We start from the raw sequence: 16,693 nt of genomic DNA, 5'->3' as shown, positions 1-16,693 counted from the left end.
ATTTGAGATTGTAAAATAATACGTCACAACAGTATCAAAAACTGTATTTAAAACAAAACATATCTTTTTCTTTGTTAACAATCACTTATTACAACAATGCGGTAAAATACTAATGCATAATATTTAAGTAAAATTATATATATTCACCATATAAATTATATCACATACAAAATTCTGTCACTTGCGTATCTATATAGCTTTAATGATATTAATCAATATAATTTAATCTACTCGTAAGCTTTTTTCAACTATATTATTTTAATTTATTCGAAGGTATTAAAAAGGAACATTTTTTAACATGACTATTAACTATAATTACATAAATTTAAACAATATATTAATTATGTAACTTCATCATTTATTTCTTTTACATGCTGCAATAATTTAAAAAATTGTAATAACTGTTTTATTTTATTCGAAGCAGTTTAGTATATCTTTTTAAGCAAAATTGAGTAAAATGCGTATCTAAACCTGATAAAGCAACAAATAATGCAAGTTTTGCGTCAATGGGTGACTTAAATTTTTCTGTTACATTTTGATCAGGCATTGTTTTATCGACGACGTGCTTAAATACCTTCCCATCATTATTAACATAAAAAGTCGAAAAACCATCATACCACCTGTTGGTAAAAATATAAATGATATAAATATAGATAAATATAAATTTAAACAGGATTATAAAAAACAATTGTAGAAGAATTACAAAAATGACTTACGATGGTGTATTCTCTGCTTGTTCTTTTGAATTCCACATTTTAATTTTCCAAAATGTAAGAAATACACGTGTACCAGAAATACCTACTATACGCCAACGAACTTTAATACTGTTATCCTCAGGGTGCATAGTCATTTTTAAAACCTCGAACTTAACAAAAGCATACTTTAAATGGCCTATTATTTTTAAGAACGCTATTTGCTTAAAATAATGCTGGATACCACTGTAAAACATTTTTAAATATATGTATTATTTATTTTGAGAACATTAATAATAAAAATATTTTACATTATGCACTTACACACTTGTTGTTCCTCTAATATTGTTGACAAAAACTAAATCCTTTGTATAGATTTCATAATCCAATTGTTTAACAAATAGAAGTGGCAACTGAAAGAAATAGATGTTAATATTTATAAAATTTCATCAAGTTTTATGCAATTTAGAATAATTTCTTTGCACAAAAGAGAAACATACATCCTTACGAAGAATATCAAACACATTTTGTAAATTTGATTCAATTGGATTACGATCCTCAGAAGCTTGCATCTCATTTACACTACGCACATTAGGAGCAGATTCTGCGTAAAGTATCCCATCCTTTTGAGAGCTAAGTAAGACATTATCAGATATCCTCTTAGTCATTACCATCTTTGTATATGGTAAATAAAAACTTTTATTTCTTAAATTCAAGAACGATTTTTCCCATTGTGCATTGTTCTTTAATAATGTCATGTCTAAATCTAAATCGATAACACATTGCATTTGAGTATTCATTTGTTTTTGTTTATGTAACTTAATAATTCTCTGTTTAGTCCAATTATATTTTTTGTTTTTATGACCCTCGATATTAGCATCAAAAACAGCTGGTTCATTTTGACTTAAATGAACTGTCGAATTCAAATGTTTTTCTCTGTCATTTATTACTGAGCTTCCTTGCGTATCTAAAAACTATAATTAAGTCAGTTATTGAATATCTATTTTTTATCAAAATTTTGCTTCAAAAATATTTGAATAGAAAAATCATAGTAAAATTATAAATTAAGTAACACATAAAAGAGAGATATACAGAAATAAACAACCACTTACTAATACATAGCTTTTGTCACTTACAAGCTGTTAAAGTTTTTAATAAGAAGGCTATGAATTTCCATACTGTGTTAGTATATATTAACAAAATTCAATACAATGTCTATTCATTTTAACAATTCTACCAATTAATATTTTCCAAAATCTCAAAAATTTATGTAATACTAACATATCGAAACAACAGGAAAACGACGAAAAATATTAAATGACTTAATCGTTAATAATGCCTTTGTGAGAACGATAAAACATCAATAAATTATTATGAAAAAATGATTATTACATAAGTATATTGAGGTTAAGTTATTCTACGCAATAATACGAGTTCTTGAAACGGAGGTCTTATATGATGACAATTAAAAATGTCATATAAATATAAACGATTAACGATTATTGTACGAAAATTATTAGTATAACCATAACTTACTTCATCCAAAAACAAAGAGGATTTAATATTATTTAATAACTGATAGTTGATATCAGTTGCTTGTTTTCGTACATTAACAAAAGATGTAAATTTATTTGAAATAGGACGTAAATAAAATGACATTTTTCTGGATCTTTTGTTTCACTGATTTGTATACAATGTTGCTTAATTACACATATAATGTAATATAAAACAGAATTGTTGGCATGACCTTAGTTTCATGTTATAGACAGCCTCCGGCATATTCACACATGTTCCTTTACAATTTCCAAGCACTTTTAACAAATGTTTGAAATTTGAAAGATGGCGTTTGTGTTTAGTGGGAAATTTGAAATTTTAATTGAAATTTTAATACAGCACGTTCAGACATATCTTAAGTGAAAAGTAAGTTATAAAATCATATGATAACTTTTTGTTTATTTATGTACATTTATTAACATGAAGCTGCATCGATGACATATTGCGCTATGATATATGAGGTTAAAAAATAGTGGTAATGGTACAATTACAACATTAATTGAATGCAATTCTTTTCATTTTAAAGAAGAGTTAACATATTGCACTCAAATTATTTTCCAACATAACATTGAAAAATATATCGTTGATAAAAATGTAATATATTAAAATAAATAATTTCGATATGTTGCATTTAACTGTACAAAAATACATTCGTGCGTGTTAGATATTCGCAGAATGCTAATTTATCGAACGTTCAAAACTATAAAAGGTTCGTTAGAAATATTTTGTTACAATCTATAACGTTATTTTATCATATAAAGAACAGTAACAAAATCTTTACATCATATATTATTTGCTTGAAAGATATTTGTAAATATAAAATTTATATTAATAATTCAACATTACATGATGTTTTATGCGCGTTATTAGAAGGCAGCGTTACTAATTAAAAGGTAGATTAAATGTTACATAAAAAACACTATATCGCTTCATAGGCAACATCAACATCAATTCTAGTTACAGAACCATTGAGAAATTCTTCAAGTTCATCGCGTTCTCTGTTTTCATCTCTTGAACGATGTAGCGAACGTTTTTTCTTCTTTTCTGCTTTATCTATTTTTTCTTTATCTTTTTCTTTATCCTTAGACTTCTTCTTCTTCTTCTTCTCTCTATCTTCCGTCTAGAAGCATTTTATTTTGCAATTAATATTATTAAGCAGTGTGAAATTACGCTAAAGGTGTTTTATATCTGACACGTACCTTTTCTTTATGTTTTTTCTTTTCTTTTAACACAGGGCTCCCACCATCGGAGCTCATATGACGTACGCTGGTATTGTCGAGCAACTCTAAATGCACATTAGAACTTGTTACACTAACGTCTAAACTTTTGTCACTCAGCTCCAATCTATCTTTTCTGGTGCTATTACTGCTTACATCTTCACCACCCTCGGGACTTTGTCTCCATTTGGAATCACGTCGAAGCCAACTATCAAATGCATCCGAGTTAATCTCTTGTTGTTCATTTATGTCATAATTGTTCGATATTTGTAATTCTTGGTCTATAGATGAGATAGAATCACGTTTCGTAATTTGTCGCAGCTTTTCCGGATTTATTTCTGCGTGCGATAAAGTTTCACGCTTGTGTTTTTGTTTGCTTAATGGATTTTCAGCTAATTTAGGTTGAATAGGAGGCGTTGCTTCGTCAGCTGATGATAAATCATCTTCATATCCGGCAACCAAGGGATTTGCAGTTTCGGTATCACTGTTAAGAATATAGAAAATTATAAAATATGAAATACAAAAATTAAAAATAAATAACATATTACAAGTTCATTTTTACTTATATATTCTTAGTATACCTTTCAGAATCTAGCTCCTCATGCTGTACCTTTTGTGGTGAAACTTGACTACCATCTTCTAAAAATGATCGATCTAACAATCCATCATCTGGTACAAAATCTTCAACACTAGTTAAGGGTACACTTGTATTTGGGCTATTAATATGCGTTCCTTTATCTATTTCATCTTCCTTTTTATTACCAAATATTTTTGACATAAGTGATTGTGGTTTGCTAATTGAATCTCGTCTGTCAGAATTTTCACTTAAAAGTTCAGCCATTTTAGAATCTGTTTTTGAAATATTTTGTGTACTAGATAATACCGATGTAATCTGTGAATTTTTAATAGGAACTGCTTGAATTTCAGAAGTGTTTGTAAAATTTTCCTTCTTTGGTATTGATTTAAAATCTATATTTTTCACTGGAATAGGAGTTCCACCTCCTATTGGGCCAGGCATAGATACTGATCTTTTAACTTCAGCATTTACATTTATATTGCCATTGGAAGATATATTATGATTGCTCAAAGAAGATGTAACGTTAGGGACTAGAATACTGGCAGAGACAGAATCAGCAAGTGCTCTTCTTCTATTAACAAGATTATCCAAAAATTTGTTATAATTGGCATCGTCACTATCTTGAAAGAGATCAAGTTCTTGTATTGTCAAACGTGTCTCCTCCTCATTAGTTTCAAGCTGTTTCAATAATGTTTCTCTTTGCAGTTGAAGAAAAGGAAGATTAAAGAATTTATGCAAAAGTTTTAATCCAAAGCCGTTTCTCATAGATGATTCTGCATACCTGACCTGTAGAAGTAAAATAAAGTAGAATAATATGTTATAAATATGCTTTTCAACCGGTCATTTATAGCTAATAAGATCAATAAATTTACTTGCGCTGTTCTTTCATGTAACGAATCAATAAAGTATGTTACATGATCTGATGTAACAGTTCTGTGATGTGACATATCACAATGATTCCCTAAAACAATTACTGGAATATGGTTAGGAATTTTTGGAAGTTCTCTTTGTACATAATCAAATGTCCAAGATTTTGTAATATCCATCATAATAATGACACCATTGGTCCCTTTATAAACATCAAGAAATTCTGCATCTAATGCAGGCTCCTCAATAATATTTTCAGATTGCGAATTGTCCATTTTTAAACCTTCTAACTTTTTTCTACGTCGTCCTTTATCTACAACATCCCAAACTTCAACTTTAACGATATCATCAGTAGCTTTATAATTCCATTGAATACTGGTTACTTGTATTTCCTCCGTTGGTATATATTCCTCTATAAATTTTTGGCCTTGAAGTCTATGAAATAGACAAGTCTTTCCTACATTTCTGTCACCCTTTATAATAATTTTCACTAAAAATAAAATTCCTTTCATTTAAAGCATTTTGTCCTTTTTTCAAAATCAGTTCATTACACTTACTATTATATTGTACACCTTTAGCAAATTTTCTTTGCAAAGTTGTTGGCATAGATTGATGAGCTGGTCTAGGAGATATATTGCCAACTCCATCTGACTTTCCAGCTAGTCTTTTAAATGCAGAGAACATTGTATATTTCTTCTTAACTACACTAATGATAGTTCAGATAAGGATTTTTCCTTATTCCTATAACTGATATCTAGAAAATTATATATATCTATATACATATAGATTATAGATTTTTAAATTGACTTAACAGAGAATATAACACGTATTTAAATAAGCACAAGCTTGAATTATATACGTATTATTTATACAAAATAAATGAAACAATAAAACATAAGCTGCCTTAAATTAAAGAAAATATTTAATGGAACAATAGTCTAAACATTACACAATATATAAAAATATCCCATAATTGAATTATATTTGAAATCCATGGAATCAAAAGTATTGTATAAATAGTGAATTTAAATAACAAAAGTATAAAAAAAATATTTATTAAATGAATTGATATTATCTGATGTTTACTACAGTCATGCTACATCGCATACATTACAGTTATTATAGAGAAGTAAACATGTTATTTTAATTGCTTTGGTAATAAATTTGCAAGTGAAAATAGTTGCTTACCACATGTTATATCGAATTTTCCATGGAAAATAAAAATTTTTTCGTAATACTTAACAGATCTAATAAAACTTGGGCAGCTGTCACTTAGCAGCTGTATGTATTTTTTTTTGTCGTAATGTTGGCAATTAATCACTTATTTTATTATATTCGTAGCATTGTTAAATACTATAAGGAGTATCAAGGAAAGCACTATTAAAGTAAATACTTAAGAATCGTTATCATAATTTGCATATCTTTCTACATTACGCAAATATCTATAGTAGTATTGTAAAGTTGGTATTAATGGAAGCGGTGCTTTTCAAAACTTGATTATTACATCTCAAATATACGAGTAGAATATAATCTTTCCTTAGGATTAAATGTTAATTTCATCTTCTTAAATACTAAAATTATTTATTGTAAATTGTATATTGTTAATATATTATATACAATTATAAATTATCGACATAAAAAATGTTATGATTCACTGAAGTCTTCTATAGTGGCTTGATAAAGAAGTGGTTTCAAATTTTCTACTATCACACTATGTTGTGCTCCATGTGTTATTGTTAATATCGAACTAGCCTTTCTTAACGTTTTGATAGCTTGTTTTAACTTTTTCAAATATACCTCAAGTTTTCCTATTGATAAATAAAGTATTCCAGTTGACGGATGAATTTCTCCATAATATGTTCTGAAATATGGAAATAAGTTACATTCTATTTATTAATTTAATATACTCAAAAAGATGCTCTTCTTACAAATAGCCATTAATAAGTTTTTTAGCATAGGATTCAGCTTCTTCCCAATGTTGCAAATTTATAGAGGAGTCAAAAGCAGTTTGTAAAGTCTGTACATACTGCACATTGAGAGGATGTAAAATGCCTTCTTGCCTTGAGAGACACATTTTGCTTACGTCCAGATCTACTATCTTTTATAAGGAATTTATTACATCTTATATTAAATCAATAAATAGCTAATAACTATTGTTATTTACAAGAAGGATACAGGCAATATTCTTCATATTTTCTAGATGGTATGCAGTAAACTCAGATATTTCATCAAAAATTTCTTTAAAATTTTCTGGGAATTTTGTATTACACTTTTCACATAAATCAGCATTCGGGGCACAAGGATATGTACAAAGTTTGTTTGGACATGCTGCTGCTTCTGCCATTGGTTCTGGCTTTTCGCATCTTTCACAGTCACACCAAAAGTAATACGAACTTTGTAGTTCTGCACGTCTATCTCTCGTTGTTTTAATTACATCAATGTATGGTATCCTTATCTATACACGTTTAGTCATAACTACATTATACTTTAAACGGTTGTCTGTTGTCAAAAAAAAATTTTATTACAACGTTATAGAAGCAAAAAAGGTTAAAAGACTTGCCTGAGACAAATCTAAAGAAGGAAGATCTTCTATTGCTTTAACAGTTATGGTAGTTCCCTCAAAGGTTGCTACAGCATTAGGTTTGCAACTATGATCCAGAATAGAAGGTCCCAAATAAATACCAACACCAATATTCATATCCGAATTAAATATACTAAAAGAATTAATAGTAATTCTGCCATAAATACCCAATAATTCTGCAGTACTTGGTATAGGCATATCTTCAAGAAATTTATGTAAAACATTGCATAAGCATACAAAATGTTCCATTTTTTTCTCATCCTTTTCTATCTCAGAACAATCTAATAAGATAGTATTTTAAATATCAATTGAGTAGAAATATATAAATAGTAATTCGTTTTCTTATATAACATAAAGGCTTACGAGACATTAAGTCCTTAAATTTCCTATAACTAGTTTCATTATAATATCCTCTTTCTTCATCTCCCCCTTGATTTAATTTTATAATTATACGTGCCATTAGTCTTGCAACATTTGATATACCCCATGGTGAACATTTTTTTAATCTTGCACATTCTTTACTATGCATGGGCCAAGACATTTGTTGACAAGATTGATTACAATAATAAACATACTGACAGGCAGAACATCTAAAGAGTTTTCCACTAAAAGTGACAAGATTTAAATAATTTCTACTTATATTATAACACTGCAAATCAGAAAACTAATTATTAATTTGCATTACAAATAAAAATATTATGTAAATTAAACCTTTTAAAGCAATAATCACACCGGACATTTTTATATTTTGAACAAAGGACATAAGCAAATGGTTTGGCGGTAAGAATAGTGGTGCCTTTTTTAATAAAGTTTTCACTTTTGCTCATTTTTAAAAAAGTTATTTTTATTAATAACGTTTAATTTAAGACGAGGTATAACCATAGACGAGGTACAGATTAGACCTATCATCTTATAGAACTTGATGTTCCATGATCTGAAATACCGATCGTGTAAAAAATCAGATTTTATTATGTCCTCTATGATTTAAGGTCCATTTATACATAAGATAGATCGAGCATTGACCGATCACAGAATTAGCCTGCAGCGAGTTGATAAAAATATTAATTGATTTGTTTTAAACAAAACAATATAAATATCATAGACCTGTCACGATGTGGTCTACAATTGCAATCAGCTGCAATCTGCAACGAGCTCGTGCATTTGTATACATGGTTATTGTTATCACCAAAGGCAGCAACGCAGGCCGCGTTCTATAGCTACTAGCGACCGACTTGTAAAGCCATATAAAGCATATCTCGACTACGATGTAATATATATTACACCATTGACTAAGGATAGGATAGACATGACATTAAGTAGAACTTCGTATCTTAGGTTATGAAATACCGACCTGTCAAAAAAAAAACAGAGTTTACGCCCTTTGCGATTTTCTACGGCGAACATAGAAATTATTGTAGACAATTCGTCAGTGATTATATCACCAACAAGCTATAGAATTATAAAATAGATGACGTTGGCCCTCCGACGTTTTGCTATTTTACCGACATAATTACTAAGAACATTTATATCTATCGCTGCTTCGTCTTTGACGCCTGAGGTATGCGAACAAGAGTCCTGTCGTCACCCTTGTTGTTGGAGACACAAGATCGCGCTGTGCAACGAATCCTAACAAATAGATCGGGGCGCCTTTCTGTAGACAAATTGACCAACATCGTCCGGTCGGTAAGAGCCTTACCCCACCGTGGAAATGTCCAGGTCTGTATATACGACCATGTACTAGACATGTTGACGTCATAAAGACGGCGGTCAAGAAACTACTAGTTTCTATTGCGTTCAAATATCAGGAAAGTTTTAATTTAATTATTTCGATAAATAAGGGAATATATAATGAGTATAACATAATGAAAATATGAGTTAAGCTCTATAAATCACTAAGTGCTTTTAATATACCAAAATTTTGTTTTCAGTAATTTTTTAATCAAAAAAACCTGGAACAACTGGATATCGTGATACCGACAGTATTTTGTGAATATCTCGGAAACCAAGGCCCGAGCGGAGGTTATATGTATAGAAAAATGTTGTTCAGAATCACACCCTCTACAACATATTTAAAAATCATTGAAATCGGTGAGGAAGGTATGATTCTGAACAACTATCCTTGTCCATGGCTAATTTGTTCTTCTATTTTTATCGCTCTTGTAAATGAACGTGCATGCGAAACACATGCATCACGCGAAAAATATTATTCGCAGCCCATCAAGTACTGAAATTACTATTAAAATGAAATTCAGGTTTTATTATAACAAAACATTATGACGAAGAAAGTAAATTTAATGTTAAGTCTCAAAAGCTATTGTGTGTAGAGTTACTTGTCTATCTCGGATCGACAAGTATGAACTTCACCGTAGAATCGTACAATGAAACAGGTTCATGTAGAGTGTAACCACAGACGAGCATATCTCGTTTGTGGTGGAACTACATAAATAGTTTCTTGTAAATGCTAGCGTGGAGCCAAACAGAGCAAATCACTAACTTCATAGGTTCTTGTATATGCTAAGATGAAATATCTTTCAGCACTTGGCCGTATAGTGCAGTACTAGTTCGAGAACAACGAGAACAATCAGCGTGAGCACTCTTATTCTCTTTCTGGCTGCGTAGACCCACTAAAATTATTAAATACGGACGTTTCTTTATTTTTTCCCTTAATTTTCAAACGATCGAATGATAAATCGAACTGCTATTAAAAAGAGAAATATGTTTGGAATATATACATATTTATTTAACGACCATGATATGCCTAATCATATTTATTTGCTCATGTACTGTTACTAATAGATGCTATACGCTTAAATACAGATGATGTATTACAGAAACGAATATACCAAAAAACTTAGCAATGTACACGCTACTCAAATCACTTTTAAATAGATTACTTTATCGTTTGTCGATTACATTGTCTAACAAGAGGAAGGGTGTACCGTTGAATATATTAATTTCATGGTGTCAACACTCGATGATTGAAAATATCGTCGGCAAAATCACCTCTCCGTAAAAAGGGTCGTGGTTAAAGAAAGTACAAAACAAAAATGGAGGGCAGTAAGGTACGAGAAGTGGATGAAAGTGGATGGTGGGAACGAAAGAAACGGGGAAAGATAGATATCTCTATACAAAAATAATTGGCAAAAAGCGAGAAGATAAAATGATCTCACGGACGAATAATGAGCTATGATACAAGTTGTCGAGATAATACTTTTTTTTTTAAATGAGATTAGACTGAATCGTAATCTTTTCCTCATATACTTCATACACACAGGCATACACAGATTCAAATTTTCTTCGTTTTTTAGATTTTTTCACGCATACTCTGCCTCTTTCTCTCTCGAAATCTTTCGATCCAGCACGCGTGCATTTCGCTATACAATGGCTACGATGATAATATACTTGTTGTGTGATGTAAAACAATAATACATGATTGCTAATGATCGCGAACAAACGAGACTGTCATCAATAGTGTACCTAATTTGTTATGCATGACGCATTGCTGTGTATAATTGATCTTAAAAGAAAATAAACACAGACAAAGAAAAATATAGAATATAACAAAATGTTCGCGCGACTAAGAGATATCGGTGCACGACTGTTCTCTTTTCGAATCACGATCTTCTCAAGGAAGAGGACTCTTTTTATACATCGTGCAGCCGGCACTTTTTTTATCCGATCGGCGATCGACCAGCGTTAGCTCGAGCAACGCTTAGTGACGAAAACAGAAAATATCTTACACGCAAATCTCGATGCTTTTTACAATAAAAACTTCTTCATCTTTGGTAGAAACTACTAAATAAATTATATTGTCGCTTACAGTAAGAATCGATGTTCGAATCGAACGCTCAAACAAAAAGCTTCCACGGAATAGTGAAAAATTCAACAGCTCGAATAATATGTTCTTTCTCTTTTCTTTTTCTTTTCTTATCTGTTTCATCCTTCTCTTCATCGTTCGACGGAAGAGAAGTCTTTAATAAAAAAAACGTTATGCATCGCGCACGAACAGAAAAACGTCGTGCGTCCGTTTTGCTGCTCGAACGCGACACACGAGCAGGTAAACTAGAGAAATATGCACGCATATATACGGTCCTGAAGTACGATTCGGTGTGCTTGAGGATGTTACATGTTGGCGTGTCAAACGTCGTTAATAATACAATATACGTTTATTCTTTCGTTGTTCGATTTGCAGGCATATTCTGAGCTTAAAAATTTGGGAACAAATTCCGACGAATATACGTAGGTTGCCAAATCATTTGTTTCGTTATACTTTATATGTTTTGTCAAATTATTTGTTCGTAAGAGAAAGGAGTTATAGTTGATAAGAGCGTTTAATTTGACGCGAGGCTTAAAAGCTGATAATCGTTATCGATAGATTGTTTAATAGGATATAACAGCAGAATGATCGGTAAATAAAAGTTTAAAAATGTAGACATATAGATATGTAGACTAGCCAGATGCGTGGAACTATGAAGGGTCAACATATTTACGAAAACAATATTACTAGTGTATAAAGACACTACACAGGTCCAACGTGTCGAATCGGTATAAATGAACCAAGTACTAGTACCGAGTATTAACTGTCTAAAATTTGTTACGTATTTCTATTTATCGCGTTACATACATTTATATCGACAACAATCTGCCTATATCGATCCCGTAGTATAAATTTCCGTAATATAGAAAGTTTTTCCTCTTTCCTTTTTCCTATTTCATGATATTTAGAATATTTGGAAATCACAAAACTTCTAGTAGCCATATAGTCATTACGTGCATATGACTACTGACTCAACTATAGAATTATTGTAAATAATTAGCCAACACACTGTATATTAATTTATGCGATGCGAATGGAAGCCATTTTGAATATACATGTCCAAAAATATTGTGAACACATATCTGAGAAAGTCAATTTATTATCATATTCTATGAAAATGTAAGACTTGTTAGAAATATATATATATGTATGTATATATATATATATATATATATATATAGAAATCGTCAATTTGGACACATTTTTCATAAAAGAAGAAACTTCGAAATATAGTAAGTACATATACGTCGCAAGTCACCTAGTATCTCATGTTACGTTTCTCCAAAGTTCCATTCACAAAAACTAATCGTGTATATCGGTGTATCCAGTGATACATTTAAAGGTATTTTTGTTAGCGAACCATTAATTTCTTTCAATTTTCATCTCATTGGCATTCGATTATATTGTAAAACAATATTTCAAACCTGAGAAACTGACCATATTTCAAAATCAAGCAACTTTAGAACTCATATTCGTCAGAATTGTTTCTTCGATGATTAAGACATAAAATACATTTGCAAATCTTTCAACATAACTTGGAGTTAATTCCACGGTACAATTCTTCGTAAATCATGCTGGCGTTTACGGTGGATGCGGCTGTGCGGGTGTCAAGGTACGTATACACGATGCAGAACGAATAACAGAATTCAGAAAATACAGAAGGGAAATGAAACGAAAGAAGAGATAAACGTCGTGTACATTTGTCTTTCGTTTTCATCTACCGCCAAACAAGTCGATCGACCTCGTTGCTGTTCGCCAACCAGGAAATCCAGCGTGTTCCTTAAACTTAAAGGCCATCGACTTTCCAGTTCGTTCAATTCTAACGAAGAAAAGTCGCTTGGGACAGGTTTGCGTAAAGCAATCTAATGTTAAAACGTGGCGATACAAAGCTAAGGGTCCATCGACTTCTGTCAAACGAGAACTACGGGGTATCGCGTGATTCGCGACCAGATTCGATACAAATAATCCTAAATGCTATGTGTCACATTAAATTCGACGTAAATTATCTACTTAAATCATTTGCCTACTTACTAGGTAGCCTCTATTTTCGCACGCCTTTCACTCTTTCGCTCTCTCGCGCTCTCTCTCTCTCTCTCCCTCTTTCTCTCTCTCTCTCTCTCTCTCTTCTTTCAATTTGCGCTCTTTCTCCGCTTGCGTAGCTTCGTCAAACCTAGCAAGAGTATCCTCGTGGAACTTCCCACAGCAATACGGTATTTCCTTTTGATGTTGCGCTACTAAACGAGGAAACACCAAAAACTAGAACGAACTAAAGAGAAAGTCAGACTCGGAGTAGTCGCATGCTCCTCGTTGAGATTTCCTCTTTAGAATACGTACTAGAACATTTACACGCGAGCAATCGTATCGATCGAGTCATCCTCGAGACTCCTCATCCAGAAGCATTCGTCAAACGCGAGAGATAAAACAATCTTCGCGTTTTTCTGCTTTGCCTGGTGATTGTACGTGTTTCACGACGGTTCACCGGGTGTCTGGCTGGTCCTCACGCCGACGCCCATCAACGGTGTCCATGCGGTTGCTCCCTTTTCTATCTCTTTCTCTTAACAGGACGAGCTCTTCAGCTCGCCAATGTCAGCGATGTTTTGGAGTAACGCAGCCGCCTCGTTGCTCGACTGGCTCGACTTGTATCGTTGCTTCAGGGTGCTCAATGCGGACAACAGTTTTGTGTTTGACGTCATTAGACGCGAATTCGCGGCGTCCAAAGCAGCTATTTGTTGCTCTTGCGCGTCGATCACGCGCTGCTTGTACGACAACGCAGCCGACATCTTCTGTTGTTCGCGCCGTAGCTCCTCCTCCACGGAGATTAACCTAGAATAATGAAATCGGTGATCATTTTAGCCGGTTCTGCTCGCGTCAACGTGTTTCGCGGATATTTAGATTCGCGTGTTCGACCATGGTGCAATCTCTGTCTTATATTCCGATCGCTTTTCTTCCCTCTTTTTAGAGGAGTAAAGATCGAACGTTTCATTTGGAAAATTGCACGTTTATCTTGTACAGACGAAAGCTCTCGTTAAGAAGATCCTTCTTATAGACGAATAGAGGTTGCTTCGATGGTCCTGAGCACACACGGAATTCAGCTTCACCCGAGAACTCTCTCGATGCATTCGCGTTTGCCACTTTTATTCAATGGAATCTTTGGTCGAAAATTTTGATATTTTAATCGATGCAAGCGATGCGAGTAAAATGTAACAAGAATCATCGGGTTTAAGAGAGATTTCACGGCGAGGCTTAAAAGGATCCAAGCGTACCACGATGCACATATCGAGTAAAAAGAAAACACCGATAAATAGTTTGGAAACGAAAGTCAAAGGAAGCAACAGTGTAAAATATTTGGTGCAAAGTATCATACGCTCGAACAACCAAAAAACAGAACGATCAATAATGCAGTGGGTTAAGAGAGCTTTTTTCGATCAAAGAAGCGAGGAGTCTGCTTCTGCGATTGGCCACAGTCAAATTCGCGTGCGTGTAAGTACGATAATGTGAGAGGAAATGTCGAGGAGAGCACGACGCGAACAACTATTCCGAACATTTCCCGCGCACCTTGCAACGCACTACGCAGAGCTGACACACAAAAATCATAGTGGTTGCAAAAGTGAACCGTGCACGCGTGGAACAGAACGAACGGGTGATCAGAGGCGTGTGCGAGGCTGTCGGTATCTGATATTGAGAAACTTTATGAAGTATTGACATGTGGCTGACCGAGAGAATGTCTTTTGGACGGTGATGTAAGTATAAAACACGCAGGGTGAGAATGCTGGTCCGTCGAACAGTGATTTTGAGTATAGTTATATATATATACAAAAATTAGGTGAACAAACTTAGAATTCCCGTATCGAATTGCTTTTCAGTATGCGCACAGAGAAAAAACAGTCTGGCACGTATCTTTGTCGAATAAAACCAAGATAGAGGACAAGATATATATATATATATATATATATATACACGCACATATATATATATATGAGTATAAAAACGCTAAAAACATGTGATGTAACAATGTAAGAAGCTTAGAAATATAATTGACTCTTACACCAAGGTCCAGATCAAGCCAGAGTATACCAAATGCAGCGGAATAGAATGCACAGGAACACACAATCAATTAAACATAGATTATTTCGAGAAACAGTAAGAGAGTTCGAGTTACGCGACTCGATGACAGTTTCCTTCTTTTAATATTTTCTTTCTTTCTACTATTCGATACTTTTTACGCAAAAAGGCAATATTGTGTTTCTTCGTTTTTACTCTTCGTTTGGCTCGGCTCTTGTACTTTATGCGTATATTTACAGAATTTTATCTAACTGTAAGCAACAGTTTCTTTTGGCCGGTTTGAAATCATTGGCAGACGGAGCTGAATAAACTTTGCGTCTTGCGATAAAACATTGTAAATTTACGTTTACATCTTTATCTTTATTTTACCAATATATACGTAGGAATCTTTTTTCTTGAGAAAATAGAAAATATATTTTTCAAAATATGTACATACGCTCTTTGAATTTTGCGTTGCACGAGTCCAAGATGCGTTTCTACAAGGTAAAAGTAAAAGAAAATGTAGAAATAACGATCGAATTGAGTGTCAATTACTCATTGCGATCAAGACCAAACACCATATATCTTGCGTCGTGTTTCGTTGATTCTGAAGATATCGTAATTGTACAAAATTTCGCGAACAAAGAATAAAAGTTAAACGACGAATGAAACAAAAATAAATGAATCAAAAGAAAAGAAAAGGACACATAAAAGACTGAAGAAGTAAATGAAATCGATAATATACACAGAAAAAGAACATAGGAACATTAGAACATAGAACAAAGTTGTTGAAAGAACAGTAACTGGTAACGTGTCTGATTAAGGAATTCTAATTTTAGAAATTAAGGATTCATAAATGAATCTTTGTACATATTTTAATACCTATTTCACGAAATTGTGTAATCAAACATCAAATTAAACACGACGTATTATAAATACGCACGAACATTCGCATTTATGAATTCATAAATTGCATCTAATATGTACCGATCAGATATTAGCCTTTCCTAAATTTGTTAAGCCACGTTCTTTTATACCTTTTTAAGCTACGTTTCACTCAACTCTGCCTGCCACTTCGGAGATCGCGTTTCACGATTGCTGTTGGATCTCGCCGAGAATCGTGTATCCAAAAATGATGTCGCGAAGAAAGCATCGAACAAACGATCGATAGTCTCTTCACGGATATCTTTCGATCTTCGTAGAGAAGACGTCGAACGAGAAAAATCGCGGTGAAGAAGAACGAAGGAAAGGAAGGAAGAAAAGAGAGAACCGACGTGTGACTGATGATGAGACGGAAGGGTTCGAAGGGTGAAACGTAAGAGAAACGTGGTAGTCGTCACGGTGATG

The 16,693-nt window shown here is 32.8% G+C and overlaps 4 protein-coding genes across 24 annotated transcripts in view; all 4 read right to left on the bottom strand.

Moving 5' to 3' along the window:
* Window positions 1–16: 16 nt before the first annotated feature.
* Window positions 17–2,508, bottom strand: LOC117233336. The gene is made up of 5 exons (XM_033493572.1): window positions 2,229–2,508; window positions 1,193–1,666; window positions 1,017–1,105; window positions 717–938; window positions 17–620 (listed from the first exon to the last, which is right to left on the bottom strand). Exons 1-5 carry the CDS (start codon window positions 2,349–2,351, stop codon window positions 407–409), a joined length of 1,122 nt encoding a protein of 373 aa, XP_033349463.1. The 5' UTR covers window positions 2,352–2,508; the 3' UTR covers window positions 17–406.
* A 112-nt stretch (window positions 2,509–2,620) lies between these two features.
* Window positions 2,621–6,370, bottom strand: LOC117232750 (rab-like protein 6). Of its 2 annotated transcripts, XM_033492398.1 has the most exons (6): window positions 6,096–6,370; window positions 5,465–5,661; window positions 4,913–5,397; window positions 4,045–4,826; window positions 3,446–3,947; window positions 2,621–3,366 (listed from the first exon to the last, which is right to left on the bottom strand). In XM_033492398.1, the coding sequence occupies exons 2-6, from the start codon at window positions 5,589–5,591 to the stop codon at window positions 3,166–3,168; spliced, it is 2,097 nt and encodes a 698-aa protein (XP_033348289.1). In that variant the 5' UTR covers window positions 5,592–5,661; window positions 6,096–6,370; the 3' UTR covers window positions 2,621–3,165. The 2 variants fall into 2 exon arrangements, with proteins under 2 accessions (XP_033348289.1, XP_033348376.1); XM_033492485.1 differs by lacking the exons at window positions 5,465–5,661; window positions 6,096–6,370 and having other exon boundaries at window positions 4,913–5,220; window positions 5,291–5,397.
* Window positions 6,371–6,473: 103 nt separating this feature from the next.
* LOC117233085 (histone-lysine N-methyltransferase SMYD3) lies at window positions 6,474–8,507 on the bottom strand. The gene is made up of 6 exons (XM_033493063.1): window positions 8,200–8,507; window positions 7,852–8,093; window positions 7,468–7,769; window positions 7,083–7,362; window positions 6,836–6,998; window positions 6,474–6,768 (listed from the first exon to the last, which is right to left on the bottom strand). The coding sequence occupies exons 1-6, from the start codon at window positions 8,313–8,315 to the stop codon at window positions 6,552–6,554; spliced, it is 1,320 nt and encodes a 439-aa protein (XP_033348954.1). The 5' UTR covers window positions 8,316–8,507; the 3' UTR covers window positions 6,474–6,551.
* Window positions 8,508–13,028: 4,521 nt separating this feature from the next.
* The window catches only part of LOC117231757 (probable Ras GTPase-activating protein), a 252,226-nt gene continuing 248,561 nt past the window's right edge, over window positions 13,029–16,693 (bottom strand). For 19 of the 20 annotated variants that reach the window (XM_033490770.1, XM_033491375.1, XM_033491456.1 and 16 more), the window contains one exon: window positions 13,029–14,128. In XM_033490770.1, coding sequence (XP_033346661.1) covers window positions 13,861–14,128 — 268 coding nt within the window. In that variant the 3' untranslated portion in view covers window positions 13,029–13,860. The remainder of the gene's footprint in view (window positions 14,129–16,693) is intronic. The other variant, XM_033491214.1, reaches the window with a different exon arrangement.

The sequence above is a fragment of the Bombus vosnesenskii genome, unplaced genomic scaffold (assembly GCF_011952255.1).
Source record: "Bombus vosnesenskii isolate JDL3184/JDL3185 unplaced genomic scaffold, Bvos_JDL3184-5_v1.1 scf7180000013262, whole genome shotgun sequence".
NCBI lineage: Eukaryota > Metazoa > Arthropoda > Insecta > Hymenoptera > Apidae > Bombus > Bombus vosnesenskii.
This window is presented reverse-complemented; position numbering and strand designations above follow the sequence as displayed.

Coding starts and splice junctions, on each gene's coding strand:
- LOC117233085 (XM_033493063.1), bottom strand. CDS start 8,315: ATGAGCAAAAGTGAAAACTTTATTAAAAAAGGCACCACTATTCTTACC. Junction 8,094..8,199: donor TGTGATTATTGCTTTAAAAG/GTTTAATTTACA, acceptor TGTCACTTTTAG/TGGAAAACTCTTTAGATGTT. Junction 6,769..6,835: donor AAACTTATTAATGGCTATTT/GTAAGAAGAGCA, acceptor TCCATATTTCAG/AACATATTATGGAGAAATTC.
- LOC117233336 (XM_033493572.1), bottom strand. CDS start 2,351: ATGTCATTTTATTTACGTCCTATTTCAAATAAATTTACATCTTTTGTT. Junction 1,106..1,192: donor TTGATATTCTTCGTAAGGAT/GTATGTTTCTCT, acceptor TATTTCTTTCAG/TTGCCACTTCTATTTGTTAA. Junction 621..716: donor CAAGCAGAGAATACACCATC/GTAAGTCATTTT, acceptor TTTTACCAACAG/GTGGTATGATGGTTTTTCGA.
- LOC117232750 (XM_033492398.1), bottom strand. CDS start 5,591: ATGTTCTCTGCATTTAAAAGACTAGCTGGAAAGTCAGATGGAGTTGGC. Junction 4,827..4,912: donor TACATGAAAGAACAGCGCAA/GTAAATTTATTG, acceptor TTACTTCTACAG/GTCAGGTATGCAGAATCATC. Junction 3,367..3,445: donor AGAAAAAACATAAAGAAAAG/GTACGTGTCAGA, acceptor AAATGCTTCTAG/ACGGAAGATAGAGAGAAGAA.